The 16,902-nt window shown below is 41.8% G+C and overlaps 1 protein-coding gene across 2 annotated transcripts in view; it reads left to right on the top strand.

Moving 5' to 3' along the window:
- The window catches only part of AGPAT3 (1-acylglycerol-3-phosphate O-acyltransferase 3), a 94,510-nt gene that overhangs the window by 64,929 nt on the left and 12,679 nt on the right, over nt 1-16,902 (top strand). For both annotated transcript variants that reach the window (XM_068420822.1, XM_068420832.1), the window contains 3 exons: nt 10,913-11,139; nt 15,674-15,843; nt 16,038-16,199. In XM_068420822.1, the coding sequence (XP_068276923.1) occupies nt 10,962-11,139; nt 15,674-15,843; nt 16,038-16,199 (510 nt within the window). In that variant the 5' untranslated portion in view covers nt 10,913-10,961. The remainder of the gene's footprint in view (nt 1-10,912; nt 11,140-15,673; nt 15,844-16,037; nt 16,200-16,902) is intronic.

The raw sequence follows: 16,902 nt of genomic DNA on the forward strand, positions 1-16,902 counted from the left end.
TTTAAATACTATTATTATTTTTTTCCAATCGAACTAAAAACCTGGCTTGTATTTCTGTCTCACAATATGTAGGTATGTTGTTGCTTTTGCCCACCTTCACATAAACTGGAGGGGAAGTTTGTAGGGCTGAAGCTGGCTGGGGTGCCAGGCGGGCTTCTGGGCTTTGGCCCCTGCTCTCTGAGCCCCTCCTGGCCCGTCGCAGCCGTGAGAACTGTGTCAGCACCTGAGATGGGCAGTGCAACAGTGGCCCCCCAATATTCCAGGTGTTTGTGAAGCAATAACAGTAATCTGCAGAGAGAACAAAATTAGGAGAAACCGAAGATCTATCACAGATATATTTTCTGTAGCCTTTGTGAAGTTAAATGCAAGGCGAAAATCTATTCCAAGCCAGATAAGATTAGAACAGAATAGAGTGTTTCAGTTGGAAGGGACCTACAATGATCATCTAATCCACTTGCCTGACCAGTTCAGGGCTGACCAAAAGTCAAAATATGTTAAGGGCATTGTCCAAATACCTGTTAAACACTGACAGGCTTGAGGCATTGACTGCTTCTCTAGGAACTGGGAAGAATTACTTTTTCTCTGTCCTTTTTGAAGAAAGTATATATAAACTGTTCATTTTAACTTTCCTGTTACTCTGTATTTGATAATCTGTGTCATGGCTTAACAGGAAAAATTCAAAGGGCATCAATTAGTTTTGTGGAGAGGGAAGAAACTTGGTATTCTTGCCACATTGCCTGAAAAAAGGAGGATTCGTGCTTCTGTCAAAATGTAAATTTTATCACAGATCTGTGGGATCACAGATACTCTGTAGCAATTGCATAGGTGTGTAAACTGCAGTGGGATGGAATAAATAATGAGCTGACTTGAGAAGAATATTGATTATGGCCACCCTAGCCTTTTGTCGTCACTTGTAAATCGTGGAGTCTCCTGGCTTCCAGTTCCCACCCTTTCCAAATACTCGTGTAACTACTGGGTTAAAATGAAATTCTATCAAGCCTACAACTGCTATCCTGGAAATTGCTGCTATGTCCTGTGCGTGTTATATATCTAATTTAATATAGATATATAACTATGTACGTTATTTTTATGTATTTATATGTGATTATATATGTTATGTATATAATTTATATTTTCATATATATATAAACAAAGTGATTTTCAAAACCATGCCTATATGGAATTTTGCCCTACCATACTGAGACCTGCTGGTAGCTGAGGAGTGTTGTTTAGGGGTGTGAGTATGGTGCTAAATCACCAAATCTACAAGACCTCCAGAGCATCCACAGCGTGAGCCGTAAACCTGGATAAAATAGGTCATCTCCTCCATCACCCTCCTTCCAGGGAGAAGCATGTTGCTTCCTGTTCCCCTGCCCAGAGGTCTGGGGTCCCCTGTCATGGGGAAAACGGAGGTTTTCCAGCCCCAGCCATAGGAGTGGGCATGCATGTTTTCATCAACTTAATCCCGCTGCTGCATAGTGGAGAAGTATTTTATATCCTCTCCTTCCTGTGAGAGAGGGAGGTCTCTCAGCTCGTGCTGAGGTTCAAGGAAGAGGTGGCGGTGGGGGTATTAGAACAGATCTCTATGGACAGGTATAGGCTGTTGCCCCACTCTGTCCACCCCCCACAGTGGCCAGCTGAGGCCCAGATACCTTAAGGCCCCATCACTGTGGCACTACACACAGACTGGTAGGTCACAGTTTACACAAGTTCACCTAGCAACAGCAGAGAGCGTGAGCAACACAAGCCAGTGGGCAATTGACAGGTGCCTTGTGGGGACGTGCTCTGTGTCTACAGCATCCTAAAGCTGTGTTTTATCATTGAGGAAAAGATTTCCCATGCCTGCAGTGTAAGTTTGGAGCAAGTCAGAAGCAAGCAGATACTGTGGTTATTACAGGTTTGTTGGCTTGTTTTTCATGACGAGCATTTAAACCTGCCTAAATGTCTTGTGCTTGGTGCCAGTTTTGTTCATTGCCAGTGCAGTGGTTAAATGATGTGTGAGCTGCTGCTGGGCTACGCAGTAAGCTCCATCTAGCTGTTAGCTCTCACAGGTACCCATTCCCTTGCATATAGGGAATAAAGAGATGCACAATGTTTACCGAAGGTGCTACTGAAGTCCTTTCTTGGGTACCATTGATGAGTGAACCTGGCTGGGAAAAGAAAAGGGAGTATTTAGCACCAAGAGCATCCCAGTACTGCTTGGCAGGTATCGCATCCCAGTGTCGGCTATCATCTGCTGCACTTGAATTGGGCAGGACACCCTGCTGTTGCACTCAGAGTGAAATTGCAGAGAGCAGTTTGCAGGACAGAAAATATTTGGCTGTCCTTTAGAGAACTGGAGTGGTTCTGTTAGACCTGCTGGAGTGTGCAGAGTTGTCGAAGAGCTTCTCCCAGGCTGCTTTTGCTCTCAAAACCTGTGCAAGCTGGAAACTTGACTGCATTTTTCAGAATTTGGGGTTGATATACAAACTGAATACCAGATGAGCAGGCAACGCCTGTAGTGCTGTGCACAATGGTTGAATGGCATAAATCCGCTGTGGCACACAGAGGGAATCTTGCACAGGCCTGGGAAGTTGTTGGGTTGTGTAACAAAGGAGAGTGTAATGTGAGGGAAGGAATAGGGAACTGGGAAGCTAGCAAGGATTAGCCCCCTGCTTCTCCCTTCATGGTGACAGAAGCTTCTGGGTTTTATCTAAAGTGGCAAAGGGGGGTGAATACCTGCCCCCAAACAAACAGAAAAGGCAGGGGGGAGGTTTACAAGCTCCCAAGAGAAGGAACAAGACTGGCAGAGGGTGTTTGACAGCTATTTCTGACTGAGTCACGTTTAACTGTCTGTCTGGAGGCATGGGGAATTTGCAAGACGGAATAATTGTTCCTATTTATTTCTTAAAATATACGGAACGTGACACAGTTCTAGCTTGTGTTTTTCAGCGTAAAATGCCTTGCTGTTGGCTGATATTTTACCCTGTTTTTATCCTTTTTTCTTTTAAATTGCAGTCTTGCTTAACTTCTCCCCTTCCACCTAAGAGCCAGGGAGACCTGTTCCCGCTGCGTCTTGCCATGCCAACAGGCTGCTGGGAACATGGCTCCCTCTTGCCCTGGGTCAATGGCTCACATCCCTGTGCATGGCTGCGTCAGGGAGGCAGTGTTTGGGAGATTGACCTCTGTAGTGCTGCAAAGAAAGGCAAATACACAGCACTATATAGCCCCCGGGAAGAGCAGGGAGCACTGGGGAGGGGTGTGGGAACACTGTTGCGCTCTTGGGTTACTAGCACCCTTTAATGGGGAAGCCGGTGCATTAAAATGTGCACATTAACTTGCAGTTTAGCTTAGCTGTGCTGCAGTAAGGCAATTCAAGTGCAATTTCTTTTTGGTTCGGGCAACCAGAATTGAAAAACGCTTATTTTTTGCCCCTAACTGTTGAATTTTTCCCCTTTCCATTAAAGATGAAACCAGGAATAATGTGTGACTACCTGTCTTTTGTTTTCAAAATGAGGCTAATTTTATGCCATGTAGAACAAGGTAAGTTACAGGTTTTTTTTTTTCCTTTTGACGGCAAGCAGGTCAAAGAAAGAACTTGAGCTCAAATGCTTGCAGTTGGGTAAATATTTGTAATCAGTAATAGTCAAGTGTAGGATAAGTTTTATTAAGGCTGAGTTCTACAAGGGCTCTCCCAGGTTTCTGTAAATACGCATATAGCACAAAACCCATCTGTATGAGAAATGAGGCAAACTTGCAGAACTTGGGAATTATTATCTAATCTAAATTTAATATGCAATTAAGGCTTTGTAATTACAGCTTTAGGAAAAATTAACTTTACGTGTTGTTTATACTGAAGCAAAAGTGCCAGACTGCAGACCGAACGATGACAAATGGTGTGCATGTATAAAGGAGAGAAACAGCAGTCAAACACCTACAAGCAGTTGTAAAGGACATACTATAATAGAAACTATCCTGAGTTTACTAAAACATAAGGCAATGCTTGTCTTCCTGAAATAAAAATAAGTTACATGCATGCACAAACAGGTTTTGAAGTAGTGGGACTCCTTCACTGGAAAGGTCAACGGAGAATCCTGCGGTGTCTTGCAAGTACGGTGAGGCTGTTCTGCAGAAAAACTGATGTCAGCCTAGTTCAGGGATACTCAGCGTCTTATCTGGGCTGGTTTTACCCAGTGAACTCGTGACAGAATTTCCCTAGTTTCCCAGTTGTGAACAGAAAATCCTTATGAAAATACCATTGTTCTCTTCATTCACAGAGATGCTTGCAGTGAGGGAGGCTTCTCAAGCAGTTCTGCTTCCTTGTGTTGGTTGCTCTGCAGCTGGCAGATTTCTAAGCAAGTCGGGATTCATTTCGGTTATCTGATCCATTTGTTTAAATAGAGGATGAGTTAACTGAGTGTGTATGCTGAGGAGAAATTGAATTTGTGCACACTTGCTCTCTTTTTTTCATATATGCCAAGTACAATAAAAGGAAATGTTTGAAATTAAATTTGGAAAATAGCCGTTTTAATATTGCTTGTGTTTTCAGCTGTAATATCGCAGCAACAAGTTAGAAAAATATAAATTCAGCTCTAGCAGAGGCATAAGCACAGTGCTCTCTGCAGCTGGCAAGGAGGCTTAATCATGTCAGTAACACTTCATTTAGGGTGGGGAAGAGGGAAAACTGCCCCTCGAGTGCAGTAATATGTAGTATCAAGAGCTATTTTATCCCCTTCTGGTTCCATCAAGTTGTTTAAATGTTTTTCTTTGCTTTGTTTACATAGTCTTCTATCTACATGGTCTTCTATCTACAAAATATGAGTTTATCTTGACTTAATTTTTCTTTTTTGAGCAACCCATACCACAATAGGAAGCTGCCCCACATCTTAAAAGCGGGAAGGAGTGCTGGGGCTGAAGTCCCGGTAGGGTGTGGACCTCTTATGAATGCTCTTCACAGGGCAGTGGGGGGAGGTCGCTGTGGTGGGAGGTGCTCTGAGCACACAAGGGACTCTCCACAGTGGGGCCGTGCCCTAGTGCGGCATTTGTGGGGTGAAGGGATGACTTTCTGTGGTCACTCCTCAATGGGGATTGCTGGTGCGTGGAAACTATTCATGTATGTGTTTTATTTCGTAACCTACTCTCTCCTAAAGTTTGATTGGTAAACTAACAGTCTTTTAATAAAAAAATTAAAAATTTATAGAGTGGAGGAGGCGTGAACAGGGACTAGTGTTTCTGTTGAGGATGTGTTCCTCATGTGGTTGTCATTGTTCAGAGTGACCATCACATCATGCCTGGAGTTAATGCCTAGAATTTACCTGTGGCAGAAGAAAATGAAATAACTTCTTCAGGACCTCTCATTCTGTATGCCCATTAAATGGCGATGAATGTCAGAGCAATGTGCACAGCTTGTTTTGTTTTGTTTTTAACCTTGAAGTATTGGCATCCTATTAGGATGACGAGTCAAGCAAAAGGCTTTTGATTTGATGGAAATAGACTAATCTCATCAAAAATCTCTACAGATACTGAGCCAAACCTATTGACGCTAGTGGAAGTTTCTATGATTTAATGGACTTTAGATCAAGACCAAAATAATGAATATATTTCAGACAGATAGTGGTGATAATATTTTACTCTTGACCTTTTCTAGAAACTGGCTGTGGTGCTGTTTCAAAGCCAAGACTGACAACATTTCAAGGAATAAGGTCTCATCTAATTTTTTTTTCTTTTTGAGATCGTATTCCCAGTTCTCACAACTCGGAAACAAATTGGCATCTTTGTGACCTAAGTTGGGCTTAAGGTCCTCTTCCATACACTTCAATTTTAGAAATTCATGACAAGCAGGATTTTTAACGAACTCTGAATCAGCCTTGCATTTCGCTGAGGGATGTGCAGGGAAATTAGACCTATATTGTGTGAGAAACTAAGATAATCTTCCTGTCGTGCTTAGGTTTAAGACGCTAGGTCTGTAGTAGACAGTTTGTAATGCTGTGTGGGATGTTATTGAATAGTTTTCTATTTTTACAGAGTATCTGGAGAATCCTTAGTACAGACTGTTCAAATGGATACCAGAACTGTTGTTATACTTCATTTCCTTTCATTTGCTTTTTAGCTCTACTGACTCACTGCTGTTGATCTAAGCTATGTTTTCTAGTCTACTTAGACAGCTGTGGTTGCCAGTGGTTCTTCTAAAACTATACTTCTAAAAGTATATATGGAAGACCATCAATTACCTACTTTCTTCCTGAATATTTTCTGATATCAGGAGTATTTGCTATGAATATATCATTACACTTTTAAAAGCTGGATAGCCACTGCACTTTTTTAGCTAGGAAATTATTGCGTATTCTGCAAGGAAAAATTATTTCTTAGAGGTAACTGAGGTGATTACTTCTAAGCATTGAACACGACTTATAAGATGATCAACATATTTTTGTGAGGTATGTCCCAGAAATGTCCAGGAAAATAGTGTGCTGCCCCTGTGGCAACATAGTACTTCTGGGGGATGCTCAACATAGTAATTCTGAGAATAACCAGACTGGCACCTGTACTTTTATTTATCCACCAAACAGGTATAGGCAGTGGCATTGAAAGCTTTCCTTCATATCTCTGCCTTGACTGTTGGGTAGCTGGTTAGTATTCTTGGGGTTTCTGATCTTGTAAGGGGAGGTGAGGGAACAGGTGCTTATGCTAGTGATTTTCATAGCTGCCTTTAAAAGAGAAGTAGCCCAAGTCGGGTCATCAGAGAAATCTGGAGGGTAGAAAGTATACGGAGAGAAGACAGCTGCTGCTGTTTGTACCTGTCCTCCTCATACACATGAAGCAGCTCATGGAACAGATAGTTCTCACTTTAAATAAAAAAATAGTTTTTAATTTTCCTTGTGTGTGTTCAATGAGCAGAGTTTGTAGAATTCTGGAAAAAGGTGAGGAAACTCTTGATGAGACATGGCCAACAAACTGCCGTTTTGTACTGCTTGTGACTTGCAACATTATTAGCCTTTCTTCACAGACAGGGCTTGCCAAGTTTATACAGGCATCAGGAAGGCTTACCAAACTCTGTCTGAAAAATACAGTATTTTAAAATATGATGGTAAAAGGTAGAATTCAGTATCATAAGGGTTTCACTCAATTCCCCAACTAGCAAAAATGTTATGAGGTAGGTAAAATACCAGAATTCAGGGTGGGGGCAACACATTCAGAGCAAAAGATGTCTGTAATTAGTTTCATAAGTGGAGATAAATATGGTATGGTAGAGCAGAAGCAGCTGGAAAATGGCAACAGCATGCTCAGAAAAACTGAAGGCAAAAGGCTAGAGATAGAAGTACTGGCGGCTGCGGTTTTTGTTGTTGTCAAACACATTAATTCTAACTGGGCTGGAATATTAGAATCAATGGACCAATGTCTAATTTCATGCTCATATTCATGCAAACCTCATGAACTTCAGAGGAATTGTACACACGTGACAGCAATAAATTAATTAAAACTTGGAGTTCGAACTGGAAATACTGTATTATAGAATGATCAATGGCTTAATTTTTGATTTTGAGTTCATAAATATCTACATGTTTCATGAAATGCCTGTAATGTGCTTAGTGCATGTTGTGCATCTTTTTAGCCTGATTTCTTAATGAAATGAGGCTGATTGAATCACTCCGTCTCTTTCGTTCTCCCTTCTAATGGTTTTTGAACTTGGTGGCCCATTTCAGCGATGTTTAACGGAGAGGTAGAAGTCTCGAAGCAGTTGAATCATTAGGATTTTAATGGATGTAGAAAGCTGGGTAAAGGAAAAAGTTTGTATTCCTCCTACTGAGAGGCACGTAGTATCTTTTGGATATGAGAGAATTCATGTGAACATGGAGCTTCAACACATAACTCTGTACCCAAGAAAGCTGTAGGACATCTACCTTATTGCCCTTTACTTGAGAGGTGTGTAAATAGGGGAGGGAGCCCAGAAAGACGCAAAGCATTTAAGAACTTTTCCATCAGAGAAGATAAAGATGAATACTGTGGGAAGTGGTTTCTGACTTTCATAAAGTCAAACAACGCTGCGAGGTAAGGCACTAAAAGGCAATGAAAGTGTGCCATTTGGTTTGAGCTGGGTTTCACACAAGGACTGTCCTGCAGCATGGCTGTCAAAAGTAGGCACTTGGTGAGGATGTAGAAGCAGGGAGAGTACTGAAGTTGCCTGCAGTTCTCAGTGCAGCTGCACAGGAGAAAATGGCAGTTTTGTGGTGAAAGGTCCATGTTGTGAAGTTACAAGGTGCTTTAGGAAAAGAAGGGAGAAAAAAGATTTTACCAGCAGGTCTTTGAATATGCACATGATATGGGTATACTTTAAAAAAGAAAAAATGGATAGTGCTGAGATGTGCTGTCTTAAGCTAGGGCAGATGTTTACTTCCTAGACACTTCACTTAGCTGATCTTAATATACATGTCAGATGCAGAAGTGTTGCTGAAGAAGCAACATGCTGCAGTGTCTCCAGCTTTCTGTCTTGTAAAAAGGGATGTGTCCTTTTGGGTGTGTAATGTGGCAAGGTCCTTAATGTAAGGGAGAAATACCAGAGTGCTCCAGACTTTGCTCAAAGCAAAGAGGCTGTGGAAGTGGAGCCAAACCATTTTATTTGAGGATGATACTTGACGTTTCTGTTGTTCCTTATGCTATTTGTATGTGCTTTGGGTCCTTGTCCGGAAGCGGCCAAGCTGTGCATTGAAAGGCAGTTAAGTACTGGTCTAATGACTGTGATAGGCATGGTCATCAGCAAAGCTGCTTGCACATGGCTGTACAGAAGCCAGATAGGGATTCAACAAATGATAGTGGGGTAGGGGGGCAGGGAGGGAGATTGTTCTTTTCTGGTTTGTTTGAACTGGTTTTTAAGAGAAATGAGATGAAGAGAATGACTCTGGTCTTGGAAGTGAAGAACTTGGTGTTTAATGTTTGGCAGTACTTAACACAACGACTTGAAGAACATGCCAGTGGAAAAGATAAATGAGCCCATTGCTGTGTTAGGGAGTCAAACACCGAATACCATGGCTACCTCCCATATGGTACATGTGAACGCTGGTGCAGTGTTTTGGCTGTATGAGACAACTGTACCCTGCAACCCTTTAGGGAGGGGAAAGGAAGGGGGGCTCTACTTGCTTCTTTTTAAACACAGGTGTCTGCTTCCCAACAGCTGTACTTAAAGTAATTTGTTAGTTGAAGAAAAGTTTCTTCTATTCTTACAGGAAAACATTGGGAGAATTTAGATTATTCATCATAAGCTTCAATATCGGCTTACTCAACTTGCTTTGCTTTGCTTTCTGTGGTAGGCACAACAGTGGCTCTATTGAAACAGACTTTTTTTTCTCTATAATGTGCTTCTGAATTAGGTAGATTACTAATGATGCAAATAGATTTTAATTGTGCAAAAGCTAGACGCACCATGCCTTGAAAGGCAGTACCTGATTTGTAGAAGAGATGGTAGAAAACAATTGTTGTTGAGCTTTATAAATAGCACCATACTGTAAGCAGGTGGCAAATGAAAATGGTTTGGTTCCTCACAGCTGGCACGTACTTTATTTTTGAGCATCTTCAGGAACTTCTGCATCACCTTTGGATGCTTGACTTGTCTAAAGTGTTTGTTACCATCTACTAGTTGTTTTGGTCATTTGCAACACTTGTAAAAGCTGAGCATAAATACTGTTAGCAAGCTTTGGCTGTGGCAGAAAATCAGGGTCCTGCTTTTATTTTTTGGGTGAGATGACGAAGCTGTGGTTTGACAGCCTGGTTGGCCTAGTTTTAGGGCTTCTAGTACCTAACGGGTCAAAAGGCCAGTGCCAGATAACGCAGGGTTTGGAATAAACTCAATCTGATGGCTTGGTAAATACATTTTATTGGGTTAACTTTGTACTGGCAGGATTTGTATTGTATCTGTATTTGACAGACTTGTCTGACTAAACTACTGTGACTTTCTGCTGGTTCAGACATCGCCCATCTTTCTGCACCTGGTATAAATATGGCATATGCTCAGAGTTAAGTGCTCTGGATAATGCAGTGGAATCAAGATTCTGCGCCAAAGCCCTTTCCAGATCAAGTTTGTACTGCTACATAGCCTAAGGTTTTTCTATTATTTTACTTTTTTCCCCACACTAACTGGTATATTTGATCATGGAACTGGTGGCTTGACAAAGTGAGAAGTTATTAAACTTGCTCCAACATGGGTTTTGGATGTGGGAATACCTAATTTCCATTTCCATGCCATAGTGTTTGCCAGACTGATGCTCTCTGTGACCAGCCCTGCTCTTTTCATCCCGAAATTCACTGCAGGATGAAGAGCCTGCTCCCCAGATGGACTGCTGTACTCTTCTAGTCAAAGCAAGCACGTAACAAAGTCTCTGTAGCCCCCAGCAGCCCTCGCTCCATGCTTGTTTGGGAGAAATGTGTACAGAGTGGTGGCTTTTGAAGGCAGGCCAGGACGGCATCGGTTTGCTTGCACAGCTCCAGAGGCTCGGCATGCCATTTACTGGGTGCGGGGGGCCGAGGCTCCTGTTGCAGTTCAGGGACAGCAACCCCTGAAGGTACAGCAGTCACTGTGCAGCTTGTTTACTGATCGGGGCTCGACTGCTTCCCTGTGAGCGCAGGGCTCTGTGTTCCCCCCAGCATTAAGTCCAATTATATAATCTTTGTTTGAAGAGAGGTGTGAGATTCATCTTCAGCAAACAATAATCTTAGTGGGCTGTAAATTGCAAATAATGATTCCCTCCTATTTTTGGAAGTGATTTGCACCATCAACAGTTTATTCTATGAAGACCTGAACGAGGCAGGCTTGGAGAGCAGAGTATTTATTGGATTGGGTTCCTGTTGCTGAAGTTGCATGGACTGTTTCAGGGCTCTCACTCTGCCTTTCCTCAGGGCTTGTAAATCCAGTCTCCATTTAATTCTTTTCTTTCTCTTTCAGGACAATTATTCTGAGTGACAGCCCTTGCGCACGCTTCTGAGTGGTTATCATGGGCTTCATTGCCTTTCTGAAGACCCAGTTCATAGTTCACCTCCTCATTGGGTTCGTCTTTGTTGTGAGTGGACTGATCATTAACTTCATTCAACTATGCACGCTAGTCCTCTGGCCCATAAACAAGCAGTTTTATCGCCGAGTAAACTGTCGCCTTGCCTATTCGCTTTGGAGCCGTGAGTATGCTTGAAGGGGACGGGAGGGCTGGGGGTGGGGAGGGGAGTGTTTTTTGTTTCTCTTTGTTAATTAAAGAAAAAATATCTGTACACACATGTATGTATACAAACACAGACACACGAGAGAGAGAGAGAAGTGATAAGTTAGATGTAGACTTTCAGAGCAGTTCAAAGCAGCTATCTTTTCTGAAATATTGTGAAAACATACAGAAGTCAAGGGAGTGATACTTTTGTCACTCTGTCATTGAAAAAAAGTGGGAAGTAAAGCTCTTCCCCATCCTCAATCTGATCTTGTCTGATAGAGTTGCTGATTCTGTCTCAATACCATCTTCATCCAGCATCAAAGCCTGTGCTAAGTGATGGAGAAGGGGGAATTCACAGACACTGCTTCAGGTATTGAGCATACGTGCGATATGGACCAATTACTTAGGAGCCCAAGTAGACTGCGTGGTCTGCAGAGAGAGATGTCTGTCTTAAAGTATCTAGTATAGATGACTCTATAGCTGAACTGTGTGACAACATCAGAGTCCTCTTACACCCTACAGTGTCCATCTGTGACGCCAGTGTCGCCTCTTATGAGCAATTTGTCACTCTTTTCTTCTTCTGCCTGTGGGACAGCTCTATAGCGAGTGCAGCTGCTTTGCCTTCCCTTTTCAGACCTTTGCAAAACTTCATCCCTGTGGATGGCTTTTTTTTCTCCTCATACAGTTTAACAGGGGATTAGATTTCTGAAATGAATGTTTAGAAGGCTCCTTAGTCCAAATGTCACCTCCTGTTTTCAGCAGTGAATCATCTAATTCATTTCCATTCTCCATCCCTTCACAGTATGCATGGCCACTTACCTTAGTGCTCAGCTCAGCATCCAACTCCCACTTTGGGTGAATGAGTCACCTAAATGAGTACTGAAATTACAGTTGAGCTGTCCACTGACAGGCACCCACGTTTCTTAAATCATCGATGTGAAGTACTACCAACAAAAACTCTCCAAAGTATCTAGTTCGGTTTCTTTTTAAGCTTCTTGTCCTTCCTGTGCTTTTTGTCCCACCTATTGAGAGTGTTGTCTGAGAAGCACAGGAGAAAGGAAATTAAATAGAAAGTGTCAGGCAAACTGTCAGGAGAAAAGGTATTGTAATGGAAGAACTTATGGGTAGAAACTTCAAAGCCAGCTTGGTTGGAGGGGAGTGGGAGTATATATGTGTTTTTTTTTTTTATTTGCTTGTAAGAATTTCTTAATGTGCTTTTAATAATCTAGAGTCTGATCTCATCCTGAAAACTATTGTTACATTAATAGTCTGGCTTTTCTGAGGATATCAGCTGCTTGTGCCTGTAAGGCTTGTAGGTTCAGACCCTTGATTTCCACAAGTTAGTATCGTGCATGGAAAAATTACATTTTAAATGCTGTTATCTTATCTTGTATACACTGGAAATAACCTACACTACTGTTAAAAAAGATTTGGAGAAGCTGAGTAGGTAATTACGTTGTACCTAGCATAACCCCTCGTGTATAGCCTATTATAAAATAAATGATTGAGAAATTAAACTATGAAAATTAATGTGTTATATGGGATTGCAGAGTGCTGATGGCCTGTAATGGAAGAGCTGACAGAATATGCACTTCAATTGTGATTTATAACGAATTAAGTAAGCCGTGTAAATGCAGCAGTTCAAAAGTTGCCATTCATAATGAAATATATTTCATTATGTGGAAGCCTTTTGGCAACGAACTTGTAGGTTAGTGTTCTGTTCCAGATGCTACGTTTTGCTTGCTTACTCCAAGCTGTTTAGTTTTAGGCTGAGGGTGTTCATGTCAGAGCTGTCTGTAACAGGAGCTGCTCTGCCTGTCCGGCAGAGGATCCATGTGCAGGGGTAGATACACAGGTGATCGCGTATCTGGCTATGTACTTTGGCCCACTGAAAACCCGGCTCTAGTCTTACTGTATCTCTTCTCAAATACATAAAGCACAGCTTCAGAAGGGGAAGGAGATAGACTCTATCCAGGGTTCATGGCAGCCATTTTGGGAAAAACATCTGTCGGGCTATGGTCTCAACATAAACCCTTTGCAGAGCATGTAATTTATGATGGGTAGTCTGTACTTCAAGCTTTCCTACATCAGTTCCTTTCAGATGACTTGCCTTTGGAGAGCGCAGCGCGTTTGGTTTAGTCTGGTCACAAAAATAACCCTCTCAAATGTTAGTACTTTAAACTGAGAGGTGCACTGTGCCTCTTGTTTGCTTTGTTTCCATGTGACTTGCAAGGCTGTAAACCTTCTTGCTTTGGTATGTGGGAACCCCAGCTGCAGGAGAGGGTTTGTTGTATCGAGGTGTTGCTTGTCCTCTACAGGAAGTATCCCAAGCAGCGCAAGTGTTATTGTCCCTTCGTTCAGAAGGATGGGCTTGCTGTAGCATCGGCGGGATTGGTACCATGCAAAATAGCTGTAACCCACACACCAAAAAAAAAAGGAAATGAGCCCGCTCTCAGTTATAATTACATCATTTATCAGTACACTTGTAAAGGACAGTCTGTTTCCTCGTATCAGTTCTCTGGCTCATCAACCCTCCTCTCAGTGTGAACTCTGGCAAATCTCTCAGCAAAGCTTCCTCCACTACTTTAGAGCGAATGGTACAAGAAATGCTCTGCAGAAAATCATCCACACCTGCCTCTACAGAATTTTTTTCTGATTTTGAAGAAGAAACACACCCGTTTGATTTTGGTTTCGATAAGGAAATGCAGCAACTGTAGCAGGTACTGGAGATGTTCCTCCTTAGTATACATAGACAGCAATGGAAAGGGAAAATCACTCGGAGTACCACGCTGTGTTTGGTACCACTACTCCATTCTCCTGGCCACCTGCTTGGAAGAGCATAGCTCTCAACTGAGGACTCTTGCTGTCCTCTTTCCCCTTTTACTGAGGTAGGATAACTAGAGGATTACCTAGAAAGGTAAGTGGTCACATCATTTGCAAAGGAGACAAAGGTGGAAAACAGTGACAGAAACCTCTGGTTGGTATAAACTATTATTCTGTCTTTCCTCTGCTGTATTTCCAGTTGATCAGGGTTACGCTCTCTTGATCAGCAAGTTGCATAACTTTGTCATGCCTCCAAATGAGTGATTCTTGAAAATGATACAAGGGAATAACCTGGAGGATAAGTGGGCATATGGGGAATATAAGTGAAAAAACTAGTGCTAGAGAAGTTATGTGTCTTCAGCAGACCAGGATTGGTTTACACTGTCATTCACCCAAATACTGTGTTTGCCTTCTCTCTGATGTGTTCCAAAGTTGGACCCACTCTTATTTAGCAGTATGGATAGATTACCCTGTCATGATCTCACTGATCAGAAGCCCTTGTGCAGGAAGGCGCTGCTCCGTTTTGCAAAACCAAGACCTCTTGATGGAGAGCTGAAATACCCCGTGGCAGAACCTGATGTAAAGAACTGAGGGGGTGCCTTCCAGTTTTGACTGTGCAAGTTTGTCGTAGTAATGTGGGAAGAGTTGGACTTTTTAACTGCCATATTCATGCAACCAAATTTTGATTGCATCCATGTCACATTGAAATTAGAAAATACCAATGACTACAGTTTGCATGGAAGCAAATCTTCCTACTGGGAGAATGAACTATTCTCATACTTTTTATAGTTGTCCCATGATACAAGCAATGCCTTCCATCTGCCTGCTTGTACTGAAATGAGAGAAATAGGCTAACCATAGCAACTACATTCAGTGTGTGCTGAATTTAAGTGGAAGGTTTTTTTTTTAAGATGAAAAAAGGGAAGGTGGAAAATCAGAAGAGTGGGTAACGAAGGAAATGTTCAGGGTGGAGTAAGAGAGATGCTGGGATATTGAAAAGCTGGAGAAGACAGAGGAGAAAAGGCTCATTCTTTCTTTTGCAGTAAAAGGAAGACACAATTTACCATTCCTGGCTTTGCCCAGGTATTTTGATAAATTAGCTCAATTCTGTGGTGCTTCTGACTCTGTGTTGATGACCATAATACAGAACCATTAGAGTCCTGTGTTATAATATTCAAATCTATTGCAGAAGACATATAGCACTGTATCCCTTTAAAAGCCCTTTATTGGTCTGTTTACCTCCATAAAGCTCATTTCATGTTGAGTAGAAGCATTAGGCTGCATCTATGCATAATTTGTATTCCACCTGGGAGAAACTGTACTCATTTAGTGGAGCAATCAGCGGCTCAACTGTCTGTTTTCAGGCACACAGTTTTGTTTTTTTTTTCCAGTGATCATGAAATTTCACATTCATAATATAATGCCCAAACTTGTCACTGTTAAGAACTTGTTAAATTATCCATAATGCATACATCTAGTGCCCTAAATACTGCATAAGGATGGTGATGTTCTTTGGTCTATACCTGTCTAAGCTCTAATTTCACCTCTACTGGGTTGGATTGAAAAGGTGGCAGTGGTGTTGGGAGTCAGAAGAGACTAGGCACTGAATGGGGCTCGAGATGAAATGCTAAATGCTTTCTGTAAGCGGTACCCCTAACTCCTCTCTCCATCTTCATCATGTTTGTCAGAGTTGGTAATGCTGCTGGAATGGTGGTCAGGCACAGAGTGCACCTTGTTCTCAGACGAGGCCACAGTGAACACCTTTGGGAAAGAACATGTCATCATCATCTTGAATCACAACTTTGAAATCGACTTCTTGTGTGGCTGGACTATGACAGAGCGCTTCGGAGTGCTAGGGGTACGTGGGGCCATGAACTTTCCCTTCATCTGGAGGACTATTTAAAACCCACACACATACAGTTTCTTTGCATTTGAGTTTCCAGATATAACTCCATCAACTCTTCGTCATCTTAACTTCAATGTTTTTGTTTGATCTCATTGTACAAATTAGCAAATGACATTTTTGGATTGTTATTCTTGTTTTTCTCCAAGAGTTCCAAAGTTCTGGCTAAGAGAGAGCTACTATATGTGCCCCTAATTGGCTGGACGTGGTACTTCCTTGAGATTGTTTTCTGCAAAAGGAAATGGGAAGAAGACAGAGATACGGTTATTGAAGGATTAAAACGTTTGGCTGATTATCCTGAATATATGTGGGTAAGTGTTGAGTTCCTATAGAAATGACTGCTAGAAGTGAAATGGTGGTGGAGATACTCATGTGGTACTGTAGCCTTATGTATCAGGAGAATATCTGCTCGCTACTTTCTTCTAGTGTTATCAAGGAAAACCTGTGCTCTGTTTCAGGAGATCTTTTGGGATATGCTGGTAAAGTGTTGCTCTGTTTGCCTGTTGGTAAGGGAAGTCATTTTGGAAACAGTTCAGAAGTGTGCATAAATGATTAGAAGCTTGATGATAATTTATAAATCAGGCTTGTGTAATACTTGCTAATTTTGTCTGAACTTATTTTTTACCTTTCTAAAAAAATATAACAGCCTATATTTGACTACTACATCTATATAACCTTAAGCTACATTTTCCGAGGTAGGCTAAAAGGACACGTAAACAAAAAAGTCTTTTCTGGAGAAGTGAGGGAATTTAGGTGGGGAGGATGCGCAGACCATGGACTTTGATGGGAAGGTCTTGTTAGTATGCTCGTTGATCTGTGAAATTACAGGTTTCCCAAAAAGTCCCTATGAGACCATATGGCAAGCTTACATCTGCTTTTGCGGTTATGCTTTTCCTTTGTATTTTTTTTACATTATTTGAAGTCAAGGGTGAAACATCTATGTTTCATTATGTGCAATGTTGTTAGCTTTTACTGCAACAACACAGTGGTATAATCAACCTATTAACCTTCTTT

The sequence above is a fragment of the Nyctibius grandis genome, chromosome 2, assembly GCF_013368605.1.
Source record: "Nyctibius grandis isolate bNycGra1 chromosome 2, bNycGra1.pri, whole genome shotgun sequence".
Classification (NCBI taxonomy): Eukaryota; Metazoa; Chordata; class Aves; order Nyctibiiformes; family Nyctibiidae; genus Nyctibius; species Nyctibius grandis.